Source organism: Phodopus roborovskii, unplaced genomic scaffold (assembly GCF_943737965.1).
Source record: "Phodopus roborovskii unplaced genomic scaffold, PHOROB, whole genome shotgun sequence".
Taxonomy (NCBI): domain Eukaryota; kingdom Metazoa; phylum Chordata; class Mammalia; order Rodentia; family Cricetidae; genus Phodopus; species Phodopus roborovskii.
In genome coordinates this window covers 3,103,926-3,129,211 of record NW_026125506.1, presented here as the reverse complement: position 1 = coordinate 3,129,211, position 25,286 = coordinate 3,103,926, and the positions used below count along the sequence as shown (strand labels likewise).

General features: G+C 52.0%; 2 protein-coding genes across 2 annotated transcripts in view; one reads left to right on the top strand and one right to left on the bottom strand.

Annotated features, from left to right (window-relative positions):
- Sgsm1 (small G protein signaling modulator 1) overlaps positions 1–25,286 on the top strand; it is a 641,040-nt gene that overhangs the window by 301,838 nt on the left and 313,916 nt on the right. The window lies entirely within an intron of this gene.
- Positions 15,442–25,286, bottom strand: part of Wscd2 (WSC domain containing 2) — a 38,430-nt gene continuing 28,585 nt past the window's right edge. The window contains exon 8 of the mRNA XM_051176442.1: positions 15,442–17,302. Coding sequence (XP_051032399.1) covers positions 16,950–17,302 — 353 coding nt within the window. The 3' untranslated portion in view covers positions 15,442–16,949. The remainder of the gene's footprint in view (positions 17,303–25,286) is intronic.

Here is a 25,286-nt window from a genome sequence, read left to right as displayed (position 1 = left end):
TTCCTGGCTGTTGATGCAGCATGACAGGCTCTCGGCATCTTACTCTCTCCACCACGATGGACTGTACCCTCGAACTGTCGGGCCAGAATAAGCCAAACCCTTCCTTAAGATGCTTTTGTGCCATAGCAACAGGAATACAACACCCTTCTCACACGCCCGGAGGAGCCTGCAGAAGCAGAGCCAAGTTAGGGCCCCTGACCTGGAAGAATCCAGGGCTGGGCTCTGCCAGGCTTATCTTTCAAGTGTTGAAAATAACAAAAGCTCAGTGGAAGAGCCCTTGCCTCGAAGCCACAGGGCCCTGGGTTTCAAGCCCAGGGCCTTAAACTAGATGAATAAAAGCAGGAGTTGGGAAACCCTCTTTGAAGACAGTAGCATGTGCTACACTTCAGGAAACATACCTGCTACAGGTCTACCTCTTAATGATGCCACATCTGAGGTTAAGACCGATCAGGAACTACATAGGGGACGCAGACACTTCAACCCCAGCCCCAGAGGTCCTAAAAGTCAGAATGAAAAGCCCCAACGGTCATGAGGACATCATTCATGCACTTTTCACATTCCACAGAGGATAGAACCAGCCAGAAAATGGTGTCTGGTGACACCCAGTCTCACTCAGGGCCGACTACGGATGGCAGTAACAAAGGGCTTCTCCCTGAGGGCTGCAGTCGGGCCCCTGTGTGCAGTCACACTCGATTTTCTGCTATTCACAGGGAGCTCCACAGATTTCTAGGAGCCTGGGGATGGGCCTGTGGCTGGCAGAGATTCATTGAAAGGTTGGAGCGGTGTGGTGGGTTCTTAATGCACGTGTAATGGGATTACCGCTGCCTGGAATCTGGGCTCCGCTGCTGCTCCCAGACTGCCTTGGCTGAGGGTTGCCAGGAATTAAGAGCTCATCCCCTGGGCCGTTGTAGCCTTGAAATGATACCCTGGCTGGCAGGGAGTCGGGGGGATGGGAGTGGGTGTGGGCCTTAGCCCGTATCTCTCCTAGCTGCTTCCTGGACGGCTCTGGGCCTCACCTGTCTACCCTTAGACCTCCGCTGTGAGTGGAAGCCACTTAAAGGAGATGAAGGCCAGTAAGTAAGTGCTCCAGAGAGGGCAGGCCTCATGCCCAAGGAACACAGCAACCTCTCTTTCTGACCTCTGCCTTCTGGCAGCCTGTGGAAAAGGGAGCAGGGGAAGGGAAGACGGTGAGCTCATCAGGGTATAGCACTTCTGCAGACCTACTGTGTGCAGAGTAGAGCTACATCTTCTGGCGCTGTGAGCAGGACTCGCTAGGGTGTAGAGACTTCATGTTGTCTTACCACCCTCCTTTTCACTGTGATACTCCCAGGTTTCAGACACAGGGTCAAACCCTGCTCGAGGTCCCGCCCAAGCATGCTGCTTCCGTTGTTCACTGAGCCTCAGTGGCCCTTGCCATGGGTGGAGCCACTGGCATGAAGAAATCCTGTGGGTCTGACAGTGGATCCGAGAGAGCAGAGTGCTTGCCTGGTATGCAGGGCCATGAGTTCTGTGCCTAGCACACACACAAACAGGGTGTGGCCATGCATGTCTGCCATCCTGGAGCTTGGGAAATGGCTGCAGGGAGATGGGGTCATCCTTGGCTACGTAAAGAGTCTTGGGCTAGGGTAGCCTGGGTTACATTAGACCATATCACAAAAAAATCCCACTACACTAAGGGCCCACGGTCAGCACATGCCAGGGTGGTTCCCTCTGGGGTCCTCATCACGTCCCTCCTGTCCTCAGAGCCCCGCCCTCCCTTCCCTGACCTGTCCCACTTCAGCAGAGTCTGCTTCTAGCAGTTGCCTTTAATTAGATTTACCAGAATGGAAATACAGATGCCTTTTAGTTCAGGGGCTATAGAGACCTCTGGGTAATTTGCTTGTTTTTAACAAACCAGAATAAAGACCTGATAAGCACAAATGAGCCCCTTTTAATTGGATTAAGGGGAGGGTTGGCTTGTGGACTTTTAACGGCAAAGGAGCCTAAGAAGAAAGGAAGGACTGTTGGCGACTTCAGCCTTTCCCTGTGCACCCCGCCCCCGCCAGCCTCCCGCACCCAGCACCGGCTTCCTGCTGAGCCCATTACACGCTGTGTTCCCTCAGAGTCTTGGAAGAATGTGAGCTGGCTGTTTCCCTCAAACATCTCCTTTCCCAGTTGCTCCCGTTCTGTGCTACTTGATAAGTGGCTCAACCCATTGGCTTTGGACTTGAACGAACGGTCTGCGTCCTGGCCTCACCGGCTTCCTGCTCTCAAAAATCTCGCTCCAGCCTTGGGACTTCAGTGTCCTTTGTGGGGGTGACCGTGGCGTCCACCCAGTAGGGTTAGTATGGAAATACCTCCTAGCAAATCGCCTTCTGCGTGATAGCTTCACCACCACCACCACCACCACGGTGGGAGTGGCCTTAGGACAGTGGGGGTGTTGTGCCCAAACTCTGAACCCCGAAATCAACAAGAGACCTGACCCGACGTAAAAGCAAAGTTAACTGTATTAACTCGGTGGAGTGAGAAGGACGGGGAGGGACCAAGGGGCAGAGAATTTATTGAAGCAGAGCAAGGGGAGGGTCTGGGGTCTGCAACAGTCTCAGGATTGGTGCACTTCCAGGCTTGGGTGACCAGTCCTGTGTTGATTGGTCAACTGGTTGCTATGGCCCATATGCCCTCCCAGGGTGGTTGCTATGCTCTGTCGGCCACTGTTAGGGTAAAGCACATCCAGAGCCCACCAGCTAACTTCTGATTGGTTCCTTGCCAGGAAGTATCTGGCTTCCTAGTGTCTAGGAGGTCAGGTGAGGTCAGGCAGCTCAGAGTCAGAGGCCTTCATCTTGCTGGGTCTTTTCTGCAGACCGTCATGGCTGCCAAAGCAGGGGGCTGAATGAGGACCTGGTCCCTTCAGAGGGAGGGTGGATGCCCAGTGCTAGCTGGAGACTCAGTGAAGAGGGGGGAGAGAGGAGAAGACGGGGGGGGGGGACGAGGTGCCCCAAAGGCAGGTCCCTGTGTTCCTGGGTTCACAAACACAGAGACACCCGAGAGATAAAACGAAAACACAACCTAACACAGCGAAGTCAGCATTGGACCTCACCGGACTGAGTGGCTCTTGATCTTCTAAAGACGGTAGGAAGGGAGGTCCCAGAGCCAGGCTGTGTAACCATCAGCGGAGCACTTGCCCTGGGGTAGACAGCACCCCAGCCTCTGAGAGAAACAAGGACCACAGCAGTCAGAGCACAAACTGCTCCTGCAGAGACCTGAGCTCAGTTCCCAGCACTCATGTGTGGTGCTTCACAACTGCCTGTCACTCCAGCTCCAGGGACCTGACTCTCTCTTCTGACCTCCATGGGCACCCACATTTATGTACACACAAGGGGACGGGTGTGTGCACACATGTACATCATACCACACACACACACATCACATCACACATACATGACACCACACACACAACACATACATGCACCACACATATCACACCACACACACACATGCACACGCACGCACGCCTAGAAGGGAGAGACTGACAGAGCCATGGGTACAAACACTGCAATGTCTTAGAAGAAGCTTGGTGGCAACTTTCACGGGTAACTTACACTGAACTTGTGACCCAGCAGTTCTCCTGGACGCTTCAGTAAGAGGGTGAAACTGTCTGTTTATACAAAGTACAGGTGCGTGCTTGTGTTGTTTTTTAAATGATAAAAACAAAGAAAACCCCAAAAATCCTGCGCTGGAAAGAACTCAAACCGCAAGTTCAAACTGTGGTGGGCCCATACATGTGTGGGAACATGTCTATTTGGGGCGCTCGCGCACCCCCCCACACCCCCCACACCCACACACACACACATTACTGGGAACCAAGTGAAAGTAACTCAACAAAGCAATTTATTTTTGCAAAGGAAGGGTAAACCCTGACCAGTAGGAGGTTCCCATCATTTACATTGTATCAGGTTTGAGCATGGGCTGGCCTGAAGCTCAGAGATCTGCTTGCCTCCAACTCCTGAGTGCTGAGATTAGAGATGTGCCCAGCTACACGCTACCATTGGGGTTTTCTTCTAATGCAGGTGGAGACAGTGTCTCTCCTTCATTGGCTGGAATCCCAGCTCACAGGCTCTCGTGATTAGCTATTTTTTTTTTAAGGTTGATTATATTTTATGTTGCTATGTGCTTTGCCTGCTTTGCCTGCATATGTGCATGAGCACCATGTGTGTGCAATGATGAGCTGAGAAGAGAGTATTAGGTCCCCTGAAACCAGAATTGCAGACCAGATAGTGGCGAGCCACCATGTGGGTGCTGGGAACCGAACCTGGGTCCTCTGCAAGAGCAGCAAGCAAGCAAGCAAGCAAGCACTGAGCAAGTAAGCACTGAGCCTTCTCTCCAGCCCTGTTCCTGGCGAGTTTTAAAGGACTAGGCACAAAGGAAGTGAAATCAAAGGGGGAGTGGCCAGCTGCCGCTGAGGTCAGCAAGTTTTGGGAATGCAGGGAGAGGGATCCTTTGCTTAAAGAAAAGTTTCACCCGGGAGGCGATTGTGAAAAGACACACTTTAAAGTTTTACGAGGTGGGGAGGAGACGCATGAAATATTAGCTCTTGACTGCCTCTGATAGTAATAAAACATTTCCTACACATGGGAACACTACTATCCAACAGTTATAAAGGAACGCAATACTGCTGCACACGATGAAGAAGTCAGGCTCCTTGAACCGTTCTGTTGATGTGAAGGTCTAGAAAAGACAAAACTCATAGAAGCTGTCTCTCTGCCAAGCCCCCCTGCGGTGATACCACCATGGCTAGACGTCCAGACCTCACGGGGCTGCCTAATCCTGGGCTGGAACCTCTAGAACCCGGAGCCGAAGAAACCTTTTCATTTTATAAATTAAGCAGCTCGGGTGTCCATTGCAGCGGCGGCGGCAAGAAGCAAAGACAAGTGTGAAACACCTTTCAAAGCAGCCGGCAGAATGTAACCCGGGGTGCAGGAGCAGTCCCCAGTCCCGTAGGAGTCCTGTAGCGGCTGCAGCCACCAGTGTTTCAGAGGGCCAGGTCCCTTAAAAGTCTCTCATTTTCTAGACACGTTCCTAAGGCTGAGCTACGGGGAACTGACAGCTGGGTACGGACGGTCACACCAACACAGCAACAGCAGAGTCCATTTTCTTCCCCAGGACCCCGCTTCACCCCCTTCCAAGCCCCAAGCCCATCAGGCTTGCCGCCCTAGACCCTGGGAATCAGGTTAATGGCTGAGAGCAAAGTTGTAACACCTGGGGGCCTGGCTTCTCTTTGGGAATTAGCTTAATAATTACAGAATCCATGCATTTAATTAGGCAGAAAACAGCCCCTGATAACAATAATTAGCATTTAAATGTCGCTCTTTAACATCAACTTGCATTATAGACGTGTTTATTAATTAGACACATTCCACAGCCCGGGGAAGCAAGGGATGGGCTGGTTATGGCTTCAGGGCAGCCTGGGGAGGCCAGGAAACCGGTGTGGGTTTCTCCGCCTCGGGTCATTCAGCTTGCCGAGAAAGGGCGAGGTGGAGCTGATGGTTTAGGGGAAGTTGGGTGTGGCCAGCCCTTCCCCTCTCGGAGCCTTCAGCTCTCTTGTGATTGGTTTCTGTGACTCCAGGCCAACACACGATCCCTTCTTTGTCTGTGAACATACTGAGTCCTTACGGGCTCACCTAGTTCAACACCCTGGATCTGCAGAGAGGGGAACGGAGCTCAGGAGGCCGCGGGGCCTTGGGGCATTTCTGAACCCTGATGGGAGAAATGAATCGAGGATGAAGGAACGCTCTCGCAGGGCAGCCTGGAACAGGCTTTCAGTGAAAACTGCCCCCCATAATCTCAGGCGTTTGAAGCCGAGGTTCCCAGCTGGAGGTGCTGTTTGGGGAGTTGTAGATGATGCGGTCTCGCTGGAGGAAGTAGTCACTGGGGGCAGGTGTGCCCTTGAGATTGTTGTCAACTTGACACTAATCTAGACACATCTGGGAAGGAGTCGTAATTGAGAAAATGCCCACCAGCTCTGCTGGATTGGTGGGGGAAGGGAGGGCCCCGCCCACTGTGGGTGGGGCCGTCCCTGGGCTGGTGCTCCTGAGTTCTATCAGAAAGCAGGCTGAGCAAGCCATGAGGAGCAAGCCAGTGAGCAGCACCCTCCATGGCCTCTGCATCAGCTCCTGCCTCCAGGTTCCTTCCCTGTCTGAGTTCCTCTCCTATGGAGTGGAACTGTATGCTGGATTAACCCTTTCCTTCCTTGGTTGCTTTTGGTCATGGCGTTTATCACAGCAATAGAAAAGTAACAGAAGACGGTGGGCTTTGAGATTAAAAAAACCTCTCGACACTTCCAGTTTGCTTTCCCTGCTTTGTGATTGAGGCCGTGAGCTCTTGGTTTCTCCGCTCTGGCTGCCACCTGCTGCCATGCTTCTCTGTAATTCCCTTGGTCACAGAAACAGAAAAGTGGCCAGCACGGGTGCACCGGGCAAATGACACTCCCAGATGAGAGGTGGGCAGGACGGTGGTGATGAATGCACAGATAACCACTGAGTTGCCAAGAAGTGCGTGAGCCAGCAAATGAAGAATTGAATGACTTGTGGATGGATGGATGGATGAATGAATGAATGAATGAATGAGTGACATCCTCAGAGGTGATGTCTTCCCCTCCAAATGTTCTGTTCTCTCCTGTCCCCTTACACATCCCGTGAAGTCAGGTGTTTTGCACGGCGGCAGCATGCAAGCCTGTACATACAATTTGCTTGGGTTTCCCACAATTCCTAGATTCCCTGTTGTTGGCTTCTGAGGATTGCAGCTGTTGAGTGACTTTTTCAGACCATCCTTGCAACTGTTGTATTCTTTGTCATGGACCCTGGTGGAGTCCCTGCCCACAGTCGGTGTGGTGGGCACTGCCCACTGGACATCACCCACCATCTTAACCAGAGCAGCTTTGACTACCCACTGGTGAGTGATCCAGCCCGCTATTGTTCCTTCACAGAAGCAAGGGTGAGCGGTGGTTGGACCGTTGTCAGATTCAAGCTCTCTACTCAGAGGCTTAAGTCAAGATTCATCTCTAGGATGATCAGGTCTGAGTAGGTGAAGAGCCTGTCTTCGTCAGGATTCCTATCGCCATGATAAAACATCCTGACCAACGCAAGCTGGGGAAGAAGGGGTTCATTTGGCTCACACTTCCACACCATAGTTTCTCATTGATGAAAGTCCGGACAGGAACCTGGAGGCAGGAGCTGATGCAGAGGTCATGGAGGATGCTGATCACTGCCTTGCTCCTTATGGCTTGCTCAGCCTGCTTACTTATAGAAGACAGGACCACCAGGCCAGGAATGGCCCCACCCACAATGGTCTGGGCCCTCCCCCATCAATCACTAATTAAGAAAATGCCTTACGGCTGGCTCTTAAGGAGGTATTTTCTCAAAGGAGGTTCCCTACTCTCAGATAACTCTAACTTGCATCATGTTGACATAAAACTAGCCAAGACAGATAGTATAAATAAAGCTACAAATTATAAATTTGTAAGGTAGAGTTTTATACAAACCCACTGGATGCCGGGCACACCTACCCTCCCTCCGGGCTTGCTTAAACATCATCTGGGTGCACCCCCGGAGTGGAGAGCTCTATAGCAGAGACCAGGGTCAACACTGAAAACAGGTTCCCTCTGTGTTAACATGCAGAGTCTAATTCCTAATCAAGGCCTCAAGGGATGGATTTGTTCTCTTTTGGCTTGCTGAGACAGGGTCTCATGTAGCAATAACAACAGCTCAAGATGACTTTGAATTCCTGATTCCCATGCATCCACCTCCTGGATACTGGGGTTACAGATGTGCCCCACCACACCTGGTGAAGATAGAGGTTTCTGTCGAGCCTGGTCCCACAGCGCTTTGCCCCAGTAAACACACAGATGCTATAGTAATTATAAAACTGTTGGCCGATGGCTAGGGCTTCTTATTGGCTAACTCTGTCTTCATTATTAACCCATAACTGTGAATCTGTGTGCTTCTACATGGCCTTACCTTAGCAGAGAATGCCTGGTGTGTCCCATCTAACCGGTCTCTACATGGTGTCTCTTTGAGGCCTCTCTCCACCTCTTCTCCCCAGAATTCTCCTCATCTCCTGATCCTATCTTCTTGCCTCTAACGGGCCAATCAGTGTTTTATTCATCAACCAATAAGAGAAACATATATACAGAAGGACGTCCCCCATCAGCCTGGTTTATGTGGTGCTGGGGATGGAGCCTACTCACCTTGTGGTAGTAGGTTGATCAGTGGGTTGATCGGGAAACTACACGCCATAGCTGCAGCTCAACACCGCCCTTCCCAGTCTCCTCCACATATACTAGTTGGGAGTTGGGTGTTTGTGGGTTTGCAATCTTCCTTTTTTTTTTAACACCCCACCCCAAATTAGTCCCGTACCCTCATTTGTCATCAGGAAAAGCTCTCAGACCACACCTTCCTCTCTGGGACATCGTTTTCTATGGATTGCGGGGAGGGGTGTGGGTAGTTCCAGTGGGAAAAAGAGTTGCAGAAAACCTATGAATCTAAGAATCCTTCCTCGTCTGGCAGTTGTCATGGGAGCCTAAGACCTGGGAAGCGTCCTCACGGGCATCCAAGGGCCCACTGCACTCCGAGCGGCTTCAGTTGCTGTCACTTTGCTGTGCATTCTGTACCCTGTGGGTTGAGATGCCGCATCCCTTGTCCCCACCTACTAACATGCCAGCGACATCCCCAGCTGTGGAAAAACCCGACAACGCCTCCAGGCCTTGCTAAATGCCCCTGTGTGGGAAGTTGGGGTTTTGTTGCGTGAATCTGGGAACCACAGCTTTGAGTGGCTTCTCATTTCCCAATCTGAGCCCTAGGTAAGCGTGGAAAGCCCGGCCGTGTGCCCCGTGTCTCCTCCTCTCCTTGGTAGACCACCGCCTTAGCACCACTTCCCAGTGTCTTGTGGGACCCACAGCTTCCTTCTTCATGTTCATGTCTGCTCCACATTTACCACCCAGCACGATTACACAAGTGGGTCCTCAGACCAGGCGCCTTAGTGTCGCCTGTTCCTGTGAAGGAAAGCATTCAGCCAGGAGCTTGCTCACAGTTTCAGGAGGTTGCTCTGTTACCATCGAGGCAGGAAGCATGGCAGTGGGCAGAGGGCTACATCCATAAACAGGAAAAGACACCAGGCCTGGGTTTTCAACCCTTCAAGCCCACCCTATAGCGACACACTTCTCCTAACAAGGCCACGCCCCCTAACCCTTCTAACCTTTTCAAACAGCGCCACCCCCCCTACCTCATAACTCAGCATTCAAATGTATGAGCCTATCATCACACCAGACTTCCTGGGGTGCAAAGTCCTTCCCTACCTTCTTCAAGCTGTTCAACCTTGGTCAAATTACCTTCCCTCTCTGAGCCTTGGTACCCTGACATGAAATGGTGACAATACACGCTCCTTCCTCACAGGAGTCTGGGAGTGACTTTGGAGGGTGTTGGCATCTGTAAACACATGGTGCTTGGTAACCAGAAGCTTCTGTCACCATGGGAACCATTGTCTCACATTGTACCCGTCCTCTGGCCAGTGTCCAGCAGATGGATCTTTCCATTCTTGGGCCTCAAACGCTTGAGCCCCAGGGGCGCTGGATGTGACACTGTGGGCACATCATTCTCCATCAGGTGAGTGCTTGCTTGTCACAGTCTGCGTAAGGAGATGCCTGCGAATGAAGGAGGAAGGCTGGGTTTTCAGACTCACGGAGTTCAAAGCTTGGGGAGGCAAGGGATACATGCACGTATACATACCAACATAGAGGTAGCCGTGTGCACATATATGAGCACACATGAGCATACCCCCATGCACACTCGCACATGCAAACACACATATACACACAGGCACATTGTCAACGCAAGAACACAGCTCTCACCACGGAAAGAAGAGAGAGTTCATTCTGGAGACAAATAGGAGTGGCTGTGTCCCAGGGACACAGGGTTAGGTCTCCCCAGATTCCATGCTCTCACAGGGAAGCTGCTTCACGAAGTTTTTATAGTAACAGAAAAGGCCAATCACAGATGAAGACACTTTTTAAATTCACTGGTAGAGGCACCTTGACTGAAGAAGGTCTCCGTTGCCTGGATGGCACTCAGCTTCCCTGTTGGTGGAAGCTGGGGGGTCTACTGAGTTAAAACATTCCAGAAGGTGTCACCTGTTAGTGATAGGTTGTCAGGGCCAACAGAGGCAGCTAAGGAATGGCTGCTCAGGGGCCTGAAGGAAGCCCAGAGTCAACTGTGATCTGGCAAAGCCCCACATTACTGATGTTCCAGGGAGTCAACCTGCCTTTGCAGACACAACTACCCAGGAAATCTCATGCACCACGCGCGCGCACACACACACACCCCTGGGATTCTAACATGACCACACACACCATCACATCCAAAGGCATGATCAGGGTGACCGAGGAGGAGCTGAGTATGGTCTGTGTGTGTGGCCAGTTTGCCTGGGAGAAGACGCCTGAATGGAGTCCTATAAACATTTAGCCATTGGCCACTCCCTGGGGGAGTGGGAAGAGGGCAGCAACCCCCTGCCCCACCCCACATCTGTCCTGTAGCACTGACCAGTTTCCCTGTGACATCGCTGCTTTTAAACTTGGGAGATGGGCACAGCTGGCTCTTGGAGACCAGGATGAGTTCATGCTTGTCTCAGCTAATGGCCTGTCGGGCAAAGAACTGCCCCCACCTTGACCACTGATTTGGACATGCAGTCCTATGTGCTTGCAGGAGACAAATATAAAAGACTGCTGGACCTTGCCAAGTCAGGGTAAGACAGCCATTCTACCTCCCTGCTGTTGTTGTGGTCTGTCAGGTACTCTTGGCCTTTGCCAAATCTGGGTGTACCAACGTTGCTGTGAGACCTTGGGTGACTGTTCAGGTGGCTTGCTGTTTCTGTCCTTGCTGCACCTTTTGGAAGTTGCCCATCTGCACTTCCTGTCTACCCTAGTATCGTTATTTTCCTTCTCAGGTCTTGATGAGGTTGAAGATTAAACTATCACAACTATTATTCTCTCTTCCTAGTTAGAGATATTAGGTACTAGACTTACGCTTTCCAGCTTAGGACAACTCTATTGTAAACTCCGTTATGCCTTCACCCTAGGACTAGATATGTAGGTCATTTTGTTCTCGATTTTCCTTTTCTTAGAGCACACTTGTTATTCACTATTTTGTATATAGTTTTGTATTAAGCCTAAATCTTTTCTTTAGACTAAAAGGGGAATTGTAGTGGGATATTCACTTTGTCTCCTTCTGTGGCACTGACCACGCCCATTGGGGGGTGGGGCCAGGGACGGAAGTGACCTGTGGAAGGAGGTCTGAGGAGAAGCCAGGGGAACGCTCTCTTGCTGGCGGGACATGGACAGGAGAGCATCCTGTGGAACTTGCTGGTGTTCATCTGTCTAGGTTGTAAGTTATTTCTCCCTGAATAAACATCTATTTGGCCTATTTGTTTATCCTGATCCTTATTTAACCGCAATAACTATGTGCTGGACACCAAGTGGGGTGACAGCGTGGTTGGTAGTGTCGTGCTCTTGGGGATGACATCTGAGTGTTCTAGGTATCCATGTGTTCTTTCATGCACAACATTGGAAACGTATAGGAGCTCCCCGAAGCTCATAGGAACCCCCAAGCTCATAGGAGTCCCCCAAGCTCATAGGAGCTCCCCCAAGCTCATAGGAGCCCCCCCAAGCTCATAGGAGTCCCCCAAGCTCATAGGAGTCCCCCAAGCTCATAGGAGCCCCCCCAAGCTCATAGGAGTCCCCCAAGCTCATAGGAGTCCCCCAAGCTCATAGGAGCCCCCCCCCCACCCATGCTCATGTTGTCATGGTCCTTACAACAGGAAACTTTGGATCCTTGGGCCCAGTCTTTTGGAAAATTGGCTTCCGAAGCTCTGATCAGCAGTTATGTCATGATCAGGAAGCCCGGGTGACTGTAATGAGTGCCTACCTCAGGCCTCACTGGAGACTTCCCCCTCCAGCCCTTCACTTGGGGACTCATGAAGGTCACCAGGGCATGCTCCCCTGTGCCATGCTGCTGACTGCTCATTCCCCTGCACTCTAGTAGCCAGTGCCTCTGAATGCGACAAAGTCCTTTGCATCAACGAGCTGCCTCCCTCAAGGCCTGGTCATTTCAACCAGAGACAGGGCTGTGGGCCTGTTGGAATCTGTGACCACCTTTGAGATGAGAGCCAAGCCCTCCTCCATGTCCCGAGGGGCCCCCTCCTCCAGGCGCCCCCCCTCACCCCCGCCGAGTGCCGGCAGATCACAGGCTGCACTTGTGAGGGGAGGAATAGGCCGGCAGGGCTACACAGATGCATGGCTGTCTCACCCCGTGTGCCCCTGCCTGTTGGGAAGAGGTTGGATGTGTTTCCCGGTCTCCACAAACAGCTCTCTGAGCCTCCCGCCTCTGACCTCTCTCTGAATCTTGAACACAGTCCGTCTCTCTGGAATGGAATGCACCTGGGCAGATGCGCTCTTTGGAGACTCATTTGCAGCTGCACAGGTGCTCACACAGGTGCTCAGGTGTGTGCAACAATACCAGAGCAATGATCTCTTCCCCTTCCCCCTCCGCCTCCCCCACTCTCCCAGTATGCCCTCTTCCTCTTTCACCTTCCAAACAGACTCTGATGGTTTCTGGTTCCAAACCAAGTAATGTCCCAGAGCGAGTTACTTAACTTCTTTGAGCAATCACGCCCAGGATGGCTCCTGCCTCCATGCTTCTTGGCACTTCAGAAGGGGAGGATGGAATGGGAGATCTCTGCACCTTCCCTTATCCCCTCCCACCCCATCCCTGCGAAGGGGACTCCCGAGGGGTAAGAAACTATAGGAGAAACTATAGGAGGCCTCCCTACCCTCACCTGAGTGACTGGTATTCTCACTCAGTCACAGGATCCCCCAGTGTGAGGGACCTCTGAGCCTGGGAGCTCCAGACCCTGCTTGTCTCTTTCTGTCTTTTCTACATGTCTGACCTGTGGTCTGGTCCTTCGGGTACTTACCCCAAAACCGTCCACTTTGCCTCTCCCAGCCCTCACCCACTTTGTGTCTCGATTTTTTGAGTGTTCTCAAAGCACCCAGCGATTTGCTGGTGCTGGAGCGTTGTCCCCGCTGGAGGGACAGCGGCTGTGGCCACACTGAGGCTCTTGCCTGGTATCTGTTTTCTTCCCCTCTCTCATCCCCCCCCCCCATCCCATTACTGTAATAGCGGAGCTAAGGACAAGGCCGCGCAGCCCCTGCCTGCAGGTTCTGTTGCTAAGGAAACCACTTCCTTGGTTACCAGCCCGGGTACATTTGTCTCATGATGCCTGGATCCCACAGAGCCACCCCCACTCTCCAGGATGGGGTGGGAGAGGAGGAGGAGGAAGGGAAGGACAGAGGAGTTGCGAGCTCCAAGATCAAGGGGTAGAGATGGAGAGACACTTGCAACAACATTGCAGGGACCAAGAAAAGCTGTGAGGCGGTGAGGGGGACCCAGGAAGGAGGGGCAGTTAAGGGGTAGGCGGAGAGGGAAGAGGCACCCTGGGCAGCTGCAGGAAATCAGACCTCAGAGAGGAAAGCCACGGTTGTGAGAAAAACAGTGAGGAGGAGGGGGAGGGACGAGGAGAAAGAAAACCAAAGGAAGACACAAGGGGAGGGGGGTTGGGCCTGTGCCAGTCCTCTCTGGACGACCTGCCTGCACCCCTTTCCTCTCCTCTTCCCTCCCACACGGGATGCAGCCAGCCGCCTCCAGGGCGCCTGGGAAAACTTGGAAGTGGTTCCAATAATCAGCCTTATTCTCCTTGAGTCTGGGAGCTGCTGTGGAAGACAGCAGGATCCAGCTTGAATGCTCCCTGCCCCCCCCCCCGCCCGCCCCCGTACCGGGAGCCTCTGGGGCCCACAGCTATTTTTCATGTTGCTTTGCACAGTGAGAGCCTTGGTTCTGAAATTAATCTCTGTGTTGGGGCTGAGGAGTGTCTGCAGCGCACAGGGGCCACCAGGGGCCTTACTGTCCTCTCCTCTGATTCCTGGTAAGATGTGACCTCTGAAGGAATGGGGACTTTTTAAATCCTTTTTTTAGACTCTAAAACAGGGTGCAGGGTCTCTCACACGGACAATACATGCTTAGGAAGTGTGTGTGAGTGAGTGGTCAAAGGGATGCTACTTTGGTCCCTCCAAGTCTGAAATACAAAGATTTGACTACAAATGGTCACAGGAAGGGCAGGCCTGGTCTGCAACAGGTGCTCCAACCTAGCCATGGCCTGGGGCATCAGGGAGGGGCAGGGGATGGATACAGCAGATTCCTTGTGGCCCTGAGACCAGAATCCAGGCCAGCTAGATGCCACATGGCTTCCCTCACTGAGCATGGGTGTGTAGAAGTAGCCTCAGGGACACAGATGGGACTTAGGTTCAAAGCAAGCCAGCATACCGTTTCAGGACGAGGCCAACAGGACTAGTCAATCCTTGACGCAAAGATCACATCAGGGCCTACATGGCCAAGGTTAAGACTCCTCCCGAACTATGACTGTGGTTTAGTTAGCACCTAGTCAGTGAGGATACAGATTAAGAGAAATCAATGACATCTGTTTAGGGGCAGGTCAGAGGTCAGCCTGGGGACACGGTTAGGGTGGTCAAATAGCTGGGAGCAGGGCTCAGTATGCATAGGACCAGCCTTGGGACTCAGTTGTGGAGCTAGGATAAGGATTAGAGCTAGTCTAAGACCGGTCATGGAACAGTATATGAATATGATCATATAAACTGTATCAGGATTTAGCTGTAACCCAAGTTCAAGGGTCTAGGATCCGGTGACCCAGATTCAAGGATCTCAGTTTGGGTGACCCAGGTCCGAGAGTCTGTGACTGGGTGCATCTGTGACAGGGCAGAGTTGGTCGAACACTGAGACCCAATCACCCCTCAGTCACCAGCATGGTTTTCATGGACTCTGCCACTGGAGTTCTTGCTCCTGTGTAGGTGGCCCAGGACTCGGAGCGGGGTGAAGCCCCATCCTGCCTCCCCCCTGCCTTTCCCAGCTGCCCCTCCTCCTCACTGCCAACAAAGCAACATCAAAAGCCCTTTCTTCTTCTGGCTGGGGAACTCTGTGGTCACAGCTGTCCCCACAGTCTGGTGTGTGAGAAGCCAGGGCAGAGGTTTGGAAACTGAATGGGGCAGCCACAGGACCTCTGGGTGTCGGAGAGACTTCCCTGTGTCTCTGTGTTGTTACGGGCTCCCCTAGTGAAGACACTGTGCAGCAGCCACACAGGGGCTCTGACACTCATACATAGACGAGACACCTCCCATGGACTCCCTCTAACACATGTGTGCATAAACCCAGAGAATTCCACACCTCAGCCCTCCTCGGGACCTTCCTCTCTCTCTCTCTCTCTCTCTCTCTCTCACACACACACACACACACAGACACAAGAAAACACCCCCTTTTAGAACTCCACATCTACAACAGGCCCAAGTGGTAGAATCAGCAACAAAACCCTTTTTAATGACAGTGTTGACCTGAGGAATCTTCGAACAGAAAGTTCGTGACCAAAGGTGGCCACTAGCAAGGAACTGGCCCAGGTTCTGGACCCAGAGAGAACTGGCCTCCAAACAGGAGGGGGAGACCTGATCATCTACTACCCAGTGAAAGAAAACTAGAAATTAGTCTGCGGGTGGGGGAAGAAACACCGTACAAAATACATTCAGAGCCCCCTGGCTGAGCCCCGGGGTGGTCCAAACCCTCCAGGTGAGGGCATCAGAGAAGGGGACCAAGTAGAGTTTCTGGCCCTTCTTTTTGCGAAGCCAGTGTCCAAGGGGCAGAATGTCTTGGTCATATTCCTCTTAAAAAAATATATCTCTTTTCACGAACCTTCTCCGGAGTTCCTTGGCTAGGTGGGGACAAGTGTTTTCTCGTCCTTCCCCCCCCCCAGGGCTGTGGGGGCTGCTCCAGACGGAAGATCAAGGGGGCTGTGACTATGGCTTTTGTGTCTATGCAATGGGAACGGTGAAGGTGTGGGCTGGAGGGGAAAGCCACGGAGATCCAAGGTGGGGAGACAGGACCCTGGATGCGTGCTTCTGAACACATGATCGGTGACTCGAGTCAGAAATCCTTTGGTTTGGTGTCTCAGCATCGAGAGCAGTGTGCAGTGGGAATGGGGGGGTATTCGCTTCCAAGGGGTCCCCAGGGGGAACTGGCTCTGTTGGACTATAAGCAAGGGAAGGGAGGCTGATGTCTTGGCAGGTAGGGGGGCTGTTTTGAGTGTGGCTCACTCCGAGTTGGAGCACTTTAGTTCCCACCCCTGGGTAGTAAAGGACTCCCTGATTAGGGGCTCAGGAGGGCAGTGTAAGACAGACACGTTGGACTCCGCCCTGAAAAGATGAGTCAGTGGGGCTCTGTATGTGCTGCATGGCCAACCTGTTGGGTTGGTTTTTGGTACCTAAGGGACTTTGGGAGAAGGATCGAGAACCCCAAAGTCACCCCCACCCCCAAGACAGCACGGGTAGAGAGGACAGAGTTCCAGCCCTAGAGACGGAACAGCACCCAGCTTGGATCTCACTTGTGGTTGAGCCTGGGGGCAGCTCCCACGGCAGTGCACAAAGCACCTCCTCAGAAGCTAGACTCCTAAGGCCACAGAGACAGGTCCCAGCTGTATGTCTGTCACACAGAGGTGGCCTGAGAGAGATCAGAAAGCCGGTGTTTGCTCAGGGGAAGAGACAGGGTCATTGCGTCTAACTGTCCACCAGCTGCCATCCAGAACCTCCCAACCACTGCCATCGCCATGATAAACATCTCTGCTTTCCCCTCAACAGCAGGGACAGGGACTCCCCAAACCAGGCGGCCAGGGGAAGATGCCTGGATGTCTTCTCCCCAAGCCTCGGAGGGGCCTCTCTGAAGGCAGGCAGAAGCCTGGGGTTGTTTTCATGCCAGAGGGAAGCCAGCTCTTTGGAGCCGTGGGGGGTTGCTGGATCCCTCCATGGCCGCCCATCATCTTGGGCCATAGGCATCGGGCACCCCGGTGAGGTTTCGACTACGCAGCGCCGTGTCCACCATCCTGATGTAAGCGGCGATGGTCCTGCGCATCTCGGCCGTGTAAGGGTCGTATTCCAGCTTGCGGAGCCCGGAGCGTTTGAAGTTGCCATCCTTCTGGCTCTCCACGCACAGCAGCCGGTCTTCCCTGACCGCCACGCCCAGCAGGCTGACCATTCGGCCCAGCTGTGCAAAGAGGTCCTGCTTCAGATCCTCGAAGTGCACCACCAGTACCGTCTTGCCAAACTTGAGCCAGTCCAGCGTGTGCGTGGCCCACCACGGGGCATAGTTCCTCACGAACTCAGGCCACTCTGTGGAGACAGCAGGGGTTCAGCTGGGCAGATGACACACCTTCCAGATGACACACGAACCTGTGCTCTCTGGGATAACACACACCTGACTGGGTCAATCCAGGCACAGCCTTCTACACAAATCACCACATCATATAAATGTATGCTACCACTATGTGGATGCCGCACCACACAGGAAGGGCTGGGGAGGAGGTCCTTGCTCGCCTAGAATGCTGGAAGACCCAGGTTTGATCTCGGGAACCAGAACTCTTGGAGAGAAGCTGTGTCTGCTGACACTGATTAGAACCGCGGTACCGTGGAGAGGTTGGGATGTTGCATGTCCGGGGGTGAATTACCTTAGCTTGGGGTTAGTTCTAGCCCTTTGGAACCGCCATTCTAACATTTTCTGGCTTGTAGACAGAGTCCTTTGGAATCTATTAACTCAGCGGGTCACTAGCTTCCGTCCATCCTAAAAGCTAAGACTGCTGCTCTTCAGATAGCTTCTCGGGCCTGTAGAAAAGTTTCCCCTATCTCGATGTACCTGCCTCTCTGATGCATCTGCCCATGTATTTTTAACTTTGACTTGGTTTATGACGTCCTTTGTCTTGTAGAACGACAAAAAGTTCGTGAAACTACTTCCACGTTGGAACATAGAGTTTGGGAACATAAACCTGTGTTTCCCAGGCTGTAGTCTCTCGAAATGGCTCCCGAGTAAACTTCCTCATATATATTCTGTTTAAGATGAGCCATGGGTTTGTGTGTGTGTGTGTGTGTGTGTGTGTGTGTGTGTGTGTGTGTGTGTGTGTTAACAGATACGGTGACATGTGGCTTTCCAAAAACGGTCCACTTTTCACCAGAGGAGTCGCTTGAATAGAAGCCAGGTACCTGTATGGGTCCGCTGAACCCCGGGCATCTGGGGTTATTTCCTCACTAGGGTGGATGGTTGGTGAGCCCTTGCCGGGGCCCCAGACCTTCTTTGGATTTGTGGACAGTCTATTTGTCTATTTTGAGCTGGCAAACAGATCATACTTTGATAGGGATCTCTTCTCTTCTGCTTTCAAAGTATTTGTTTTAAGGTTATCAGTTTGTTCTACACTTGGTTTGGCTTGCTTGCTTGCATTCAGAGCTAAAGGCAGCCAGATTCGGCTACTATGCTTGTTCCCAGTCTTTTGCTTGCTTCTGGGACTTTGAAGTCATTTTGGTTTCTGCTTGGTCTTGTTTTTCCTCGTCTTTGAAACATTGTGAGTTATTAGCACTTTACCTTTGCTTCCTGATATTTGACCTTTGCTTCCTACCGCTCCCCAAATGCTTAATTCTGTTTTTTTTTTTTTTTTTCTGCTTCTCCAGTGACCTTGCCAAACCTTTGGCTTATGAATTTTGTGATCATCTGATGATAGACACTGAAGACAAGAGACACTTGTTCCCTCCTACCTCAATGTGGGGTGGTGTGGGGGGAGGATTGCCTTCCTGTGTGCCACAAACATGCCCCATTCTGGGGTTAGAAAACACGCCATTGTTTCCATCTGGGAAGACACTTAGGGGGGTTTGTTCAGTGTCTTGAGCTCCCATGTGGTTGTGTCAACATGTAGGGCTAACCAAAGACCCAGTAGAAGATGGAGAAAGTCGATGCTAAAAGCAGCATATAAAACTGACCAAAAACCACACACCACCTAACTAGCAGGGACAGGTGACTTTTCAGGGGAATAGAAAAAAGAAAGGAAAAATTATATATGCAATGAGGTTTCCAAAAAGGAGGGACTGCCTGGAGGTAAACGGCCATCTGGTTCTAGGAGTGATAATTGTTGCAAGTGTTTGGGGAAAACACACTAAAGATAACCCAGACAGTTACCACCTCCAAAGCAGTAGGGCAGTAAAAGCAAAGTCCTAGGCAAAAGTTACAAACAGGCGGCCGCCTTCAACTAAGATGTAAAATGGTCTCCCCAAGCTGATCAAATTGGTGATTTATAACAAAGAGCTCTTAAAGCCACATGAGTTAAATTAGTTGCTAAAATAAAAAGTTAACAAAATCTTTTGGGAGGTTTATGTCAAAATAAAGGCAAGTTCTAAGACAGCTCCTCCTCCCTCTCTCCTGCTTTCTCTGGTCTATCTGGCTTGCTTCTTTGCTGTCTCTTGTCTTATGCCTTTTTTTTTTTTTTTTTTTTTTTTTTTAAAGCAGATTGTTTCTCTTTAGCTCTCATGCTTACATTAGAGTGTCTCAACCAGCTCTAAAGTTCCTTTCAGCTTTAAAACCCCCAAATCTCAGCTTGGTCTGAGCTTAGGGGAACCCAGCCTATTGAAGACAACCGAAGGAATCTGTCGGTATCCAGCCGCGACCCATCTTCAAGCATCTTGGGGCGTTTCCCCTGTCTGCTACTCTGACCTGTTGACCCTCCTACACTAGGGGTTCTGCGTTCCTTTAATCTCTCTCATGTTTTGAGCACCACTGACACCAACCGCAGACATCTCCCAGGCCCATCCAGCTCAGCTCCTGGCTCACATGTAGTAGCGCATGGCTTTTCTGGGGAACATCATCATAAAAACTGATCCCCTGGCAGACATGAAGGTGTTCTTAAGAGGCACATGTGTGTCTCAGTCCGACTATCAGGCCGATGACGCAATGGACCCTCGGGATATAGGAGTTCCCCCAGGAATCTCACGCCTGGTCTCCCTGAAGGAGATTTCCAACAGTTCCAGCAACTCGTCAACTGCCTTCGAGCACAAGACTGAAACCCAGGCAGCGATGCCACCTTGACCAGGACTGATCTGTCTTGCATTTCCTGTGCCTTCTAAACGATGACCTCACCCCAGGTCCCTGAAGACAGACGTGAGGGAACTCCTTGTTCCCCGTGTGACCTCATCGACCAAAAGTGCGTCCCCTTTTCCCTCGGCTCTTTTAATGGTCCCAGTCTTTCTTTGGGACAACTAACATGAGTTTTTAAGATGGAAAAAATCCATTTAAATCCGCTTTTAAGAACAAGATACAATTCTGATGAAGATGTCCTCCCCTGAAGATCCTTATCCTGTTCTGTTTACAACACGGTCCCTATCCCTTGAGGGTGTAAAGTAACTATAAGATTACTCCTACTCTAGCATGTTTTTCCTAGTGACAATCACCTGCCACACTGAACTCTTTCCTACAGATTCACAGGCTCGCTCACATCTGTGTTTTAGGTGTGTCTTGTTTATACATTTCAAGGATTTTTTTGTTTGTTTTTCGAGACAGGGTTTCTCTGTGTCACTGTCCTGGAACTCACTCTGTAGACCAGGCAGGCTGGCCTTGAACTCACAGAGAGGCACCTGGCTCTGCTTCCCGAGTGCTGGGATTCAAGGTGTGTGCCACCTCTATCTGGGCTGAAGGATATTTTTGAGCACCAGTGGCTCTTTAAAAACAATGAATGAGCCGGGAGTTGGTGGTGCATGCCTTTAATCTCAGCACTCGGGAGGCAGAGGCAGGCAGATCTCTGTGAGTTCGAGACCAGCCTGGTCTACAGAACGAGTTCCAGGACAACCTCCAAAGCAATACAGAGAAACCCTGTCTCGAAAAAACAAAACCAAAAACTAACTAACTAACTAAGTAACTAACTAAAAACAATGAATGAACAAGCAGGGTTTCAAGATCTGTATCTTGGCAAGGCCAATGTAAGAGAAAACCCTAAACATATATTTTTTGAGTTGTCATTTTAAAAACTTTACTTTGAGGTTTTCACAGATATCTTTGAGTTTACAGATCATCTTAATGTGTTACACCACAGTTAAAAATTCAACAGAGGGGGTTGGAGAGACGGCTCAGAGGTTAAGAGCACTGGCTGCTCTTCCAGCGGTCCTGAGTTCAATTCCCAGCAACCACATGGTGGCTCACAACCATCTGTAATGAGGTCTGGCGCCCTCTTCTGGCATAAAGTTGTACATGCAGACAGAGCACCATATGTGTTTACACACACTCAGGAGGCAGAGGCAGGCAGATCTCTGTGAGTTTGAGGTCAGCCTGTTTTACAGAGCAAGTTCCAGGACAGGCTCCAAAGCTACAGAGAAACCCTGCCACAAAAAAACCAAACAATTACAACAAAAGACAACTATGTGATTTCATCAACTGAAAGAAAAAAAGACATCATAAAAAGACTCTATTCTGTGTCCAGGGACTGCCTACTCTCTCCTAGACACTACACTCTGCAAATTTATATAAAACTTACATGAGAGGTTTTTGTTGTTTTGTTTTTCTGGGAACATCATTTCTCTTTGTAGCCCTGGCTGTCCTGGAACTCGCTCTGTAGACCAGGCTGGCCTCAAACTCACAGAGATCCGCCCGCCTCTGCCTCCCGAGTGCTGGGGTTAAAGGTGTGCGCCACCATGCCTGGCTTTATATCACACACGATTTATGTAAGTATATTCACTCCATAGGTCTGAAGTCCCCGTTACTATGGTGATTATGAAGGCGTGCTGCTGGGCTGTAATTGTGGGTGTAGGCAGGCGTTGGCTCCACTCGGCCCTCCGAGCTCTGCTACGTCATGGCCATCATTTAACAGAAGGGGAGGGGGAGACTGAGGCAGAGAGTGGGCGAGTGACTGTTCAAGGTCACTCAGAATGAGTGACAGGGCAGGACTTGGGAGACCCTGGTAGCACCGAGGGGGCCTTTTGCTACCAAGGTGTTGTGAGCAACCACAGCATGAACTCAGAGAACGGTGGGCTGCGTACCAACTGTGGTGAAAGCATGGGGTGGGGCGGGGTGAGGGGTGGGGGAATGAGGGGACGGACTGTCAGCACGCTGGCCTGAGCATTGGGGGTGAGCAGTGTGTGTGTGTGTGTGCATGTGTGTGTGCATGTGTACATATGTGTGCGCGCGTGCGTGTGTGCATGCGTGTGTGCGCGTGCCTGTGTGTGAATGGGGGTGGGGATGTGTGTGTGTGTGGGGGGGGACAGACTGTCAGCACACTGGCCTGAATCCTACAGTTGTTCAGTAAGCATGGCTACTACCGTCCTTGCTGTGGCTCAAGAAATCCTCTCACGGCTCCCAGGCCTGGGGCAGGGGCCTCCTCTGGGCTCTGCAGGCCCAATTATTCCTCCTGACCACACAGTGAGTAATTACTGTGTAGTCACTCTGCTTACGCATGTCTCCACCTATGGCTGAGCCCATGGGGGGGGAGGGGGTTTCAACAGGATTGATCGGTAACTCTGTTCATGTGGTCTCTCTACTCTATTCAAACTGTCAGGAACTGTCCCTTGGGGGGGGCTCATCAGCCATCTCGCCCTGTGATACAAAGTCACCTGACTGGGGAGGGCGCCTCTGGGGTTGCCCGACTTGAGAGGCAGGTTACAGGGTGTACTCCTTGGGAAGCCATCTACAGGGAGCATTCATTCCTTGGGTAATTGTAGAGCAAGCAAATCTCAAGGAGAGCTTCCGGCTCGGGTGGGAGGGAAGCCGGGCACTGCCCAAGGTGGGCACCGGAATGCTGGGAACAGCATCAGCCCCAGCTCATCTGGAGGACCCCTAGGAGGCACTGAAGGGCCATCGGTTGATGGAGGGGGTGTCCTGCAGAACGGGCAGTGCTAGGTCTGGGACTTAAAATCCTCCCAGATCCTAACCCCTCTCTGGGTGACAGGTTCCTACCGTTTCACTTAGTTCTCCTCCATACTCCAAAAGGAAAAGGCTGCGGTGTACCCTGTCACCAGGCTCAGATCCTCTGCAGACACCAGCAGCCTGGCCCCCCAATTCCTGCCACAGCCTGGTACCCAGCAGGAGCTGGGGGGAACCGCCGCTAAACTAAATTGAAATTCCAACTGCTAAATTGCACGGTGATAAAAGGCTGCTTTTCTTGACAGAACTCATCGGAGCTGTCCCGAGATGCCTCTCTCCCGGTCCCATCCTGGAACCCCACGGCTACTTGAGAAATATTTATGCTGGTGACAGGTTATTTTTTATTCTTAAAATAGATTATTCACAAGGCAGCTGACTAATTGGGCCCGTACTGTTACAATGGGCTAGGACCAGATGTATCTGGATGATTAGGAAACTTCAACTAGGCACGGGGGCTCCTTTGCTTTGTCAGCCTCTCCTCACTTCTGGATTACCTCTCAGCATCCTTGGTGTATCAGGACAGCTACCATGTCCCAGGAGAAACCAGGTGTGGCTGGCCCTTGACATCTAGCGCCACGCAAGTCTAGACTTCAGGTGTGGCCGTGTGAGCATCTTGAAGACGCTTGCCTGGTGTGTCTTCTGACCCTGCCACCTGCACCTTTTAATAAGAGGAAGCTGCCTCTCTGTCTACCTGCTGTGTCCTTTACCTCTGGCTGCTGGCTGAGGCCTCTCTGTCTGGCTGCTGGCTGAGGCACAGGGGCTGTCCAGAGATGACTTTCCAGCCAGGTGACCTTGGAGGTGCTTGGAGTAGCACCCTGGCCTCTTAGGATAAAAGCTTTGCAAAGATCCTGGCAGGTGCCCGGTGAACAAGAGTAAATGCTGCCTTGCTGGTGTCTGGGGTGGGGTGGGGGCGGCTTTTCCTGAGACGCCCTACGCGCCCCATCCCAATGCCCCCCCCAGGTTTCCCTCCCAAAGCTTGCAGTACCCTGAGCTGTTCTGAGCTGTTTGCCCACACACTCCAACCCCTCACGTCTCAAAGCTCCTAAAGGACTCCATTGCAAAGAACAGAAATGGAATCAAAAGCCCTCCCCCACCAGAGCTCAGCACCCGCAAATCCGGAAACAAAGGCACCCCGGTAGCCAAGGCCTGGCATGTAGCATGTAGGCCTGCCCTTCTTGTCAGGAGGAACCAGGCCCTGATGAATGGTTTCTCGGTGCCAGTTCCCCACGGAATCATTAAACACAGGATCTGTTTCATTAAACAGATTCAGGACAATTCACCTTGTGTAATCATATCACATAAAATTTTGCCTTGGTCCAGCTCCAGAGGGGTTGTAAAATTAACGTTATGGAACCAAAGTTGGGGGGTGGGGAGGCTTATCTAAGTCTAATCAGGGGAGGGGGACAGAGCTACCTACGGGGACTGGATTCTTCTGCTATGGGGCCTTCTCTCCCAGGTGGCCCTCCCCCAATGTACATCAAGGCTGTCCCAGAGCAGCCCTCAAAACGTGGGAGAGGATCGGAGCCCCTGAGAAACCTGGCTGGACACTGACTCTGAAATATCCCAGGTGACCCTTGTGCCACCAGCCCCCAGCCACACCTGAGCATTTAAGGCAGTGACACTTAAGACGGAGTGTGTGTATCAGGAAGGCCCCGAAGGCCGGTGAAAACGCAAGGTTTCTGGTTGGGCAGGTCTGGGGCGGGGCCTGGTAACGTGTTGCTAAGGAGTCCCCCAGTTGTCCTGGTGCCTAGGGGGTCAAAGGGGAGGACCGGGTGGGGTGGAGAGTGAGGACTGATGAGCCTGGACCAATGTCCCATGTGTGCCCTCTGTTGGTTCAGCCCGCCCTGACTCAGCGTTGACCTAAGGGGCCCAGGTGTCTTAAATAAGGAAACAGGTCATGAGGTGGCTGCTGGGGGAGTGAACGCGTCTGGACGTGGAGCCTGAGGGGGGATGGGGGTGGGGTGGGGTGTCAATCAATTCCTGGTCGGAATCCCAGCTCAGCGGCACCTGGGTTGCTAACCAAGCTTTGTTTGTCCTGCCACAGGAAACACTTTCTCCCCGTTTCCTGGAGGGTTTGACGACACAGGGGTGGCTCAGCGATGAGCCCACCCTACCCTACTCTCAGACCCCAGGAGGCCTGGGAACGGGAGAGCTGGCTTGACCACTGGGCTTCCCAGTGACCTTGGCGGTCTCTACCTCTCTGGGCCTCCGTTTCCTCATTAGTAAAGAGAGAAGCAAGGTTCTCGGTGCAGAAGCCGAGTCCCAGCCTCGCCCTGCTCACTGTCTCAGGCCTCTCACGGAGCCGGAACAGGGGAAGAGAACGCTCTGAACCTTGTGGGTTGGAGCTGTTGTGTAGGCTCACTGAAAATGGTCACACCGCTGTTGGGGTCTCACCAGCACACAGGGGCTGGACACAGGCAGAGTTGTCCTCAG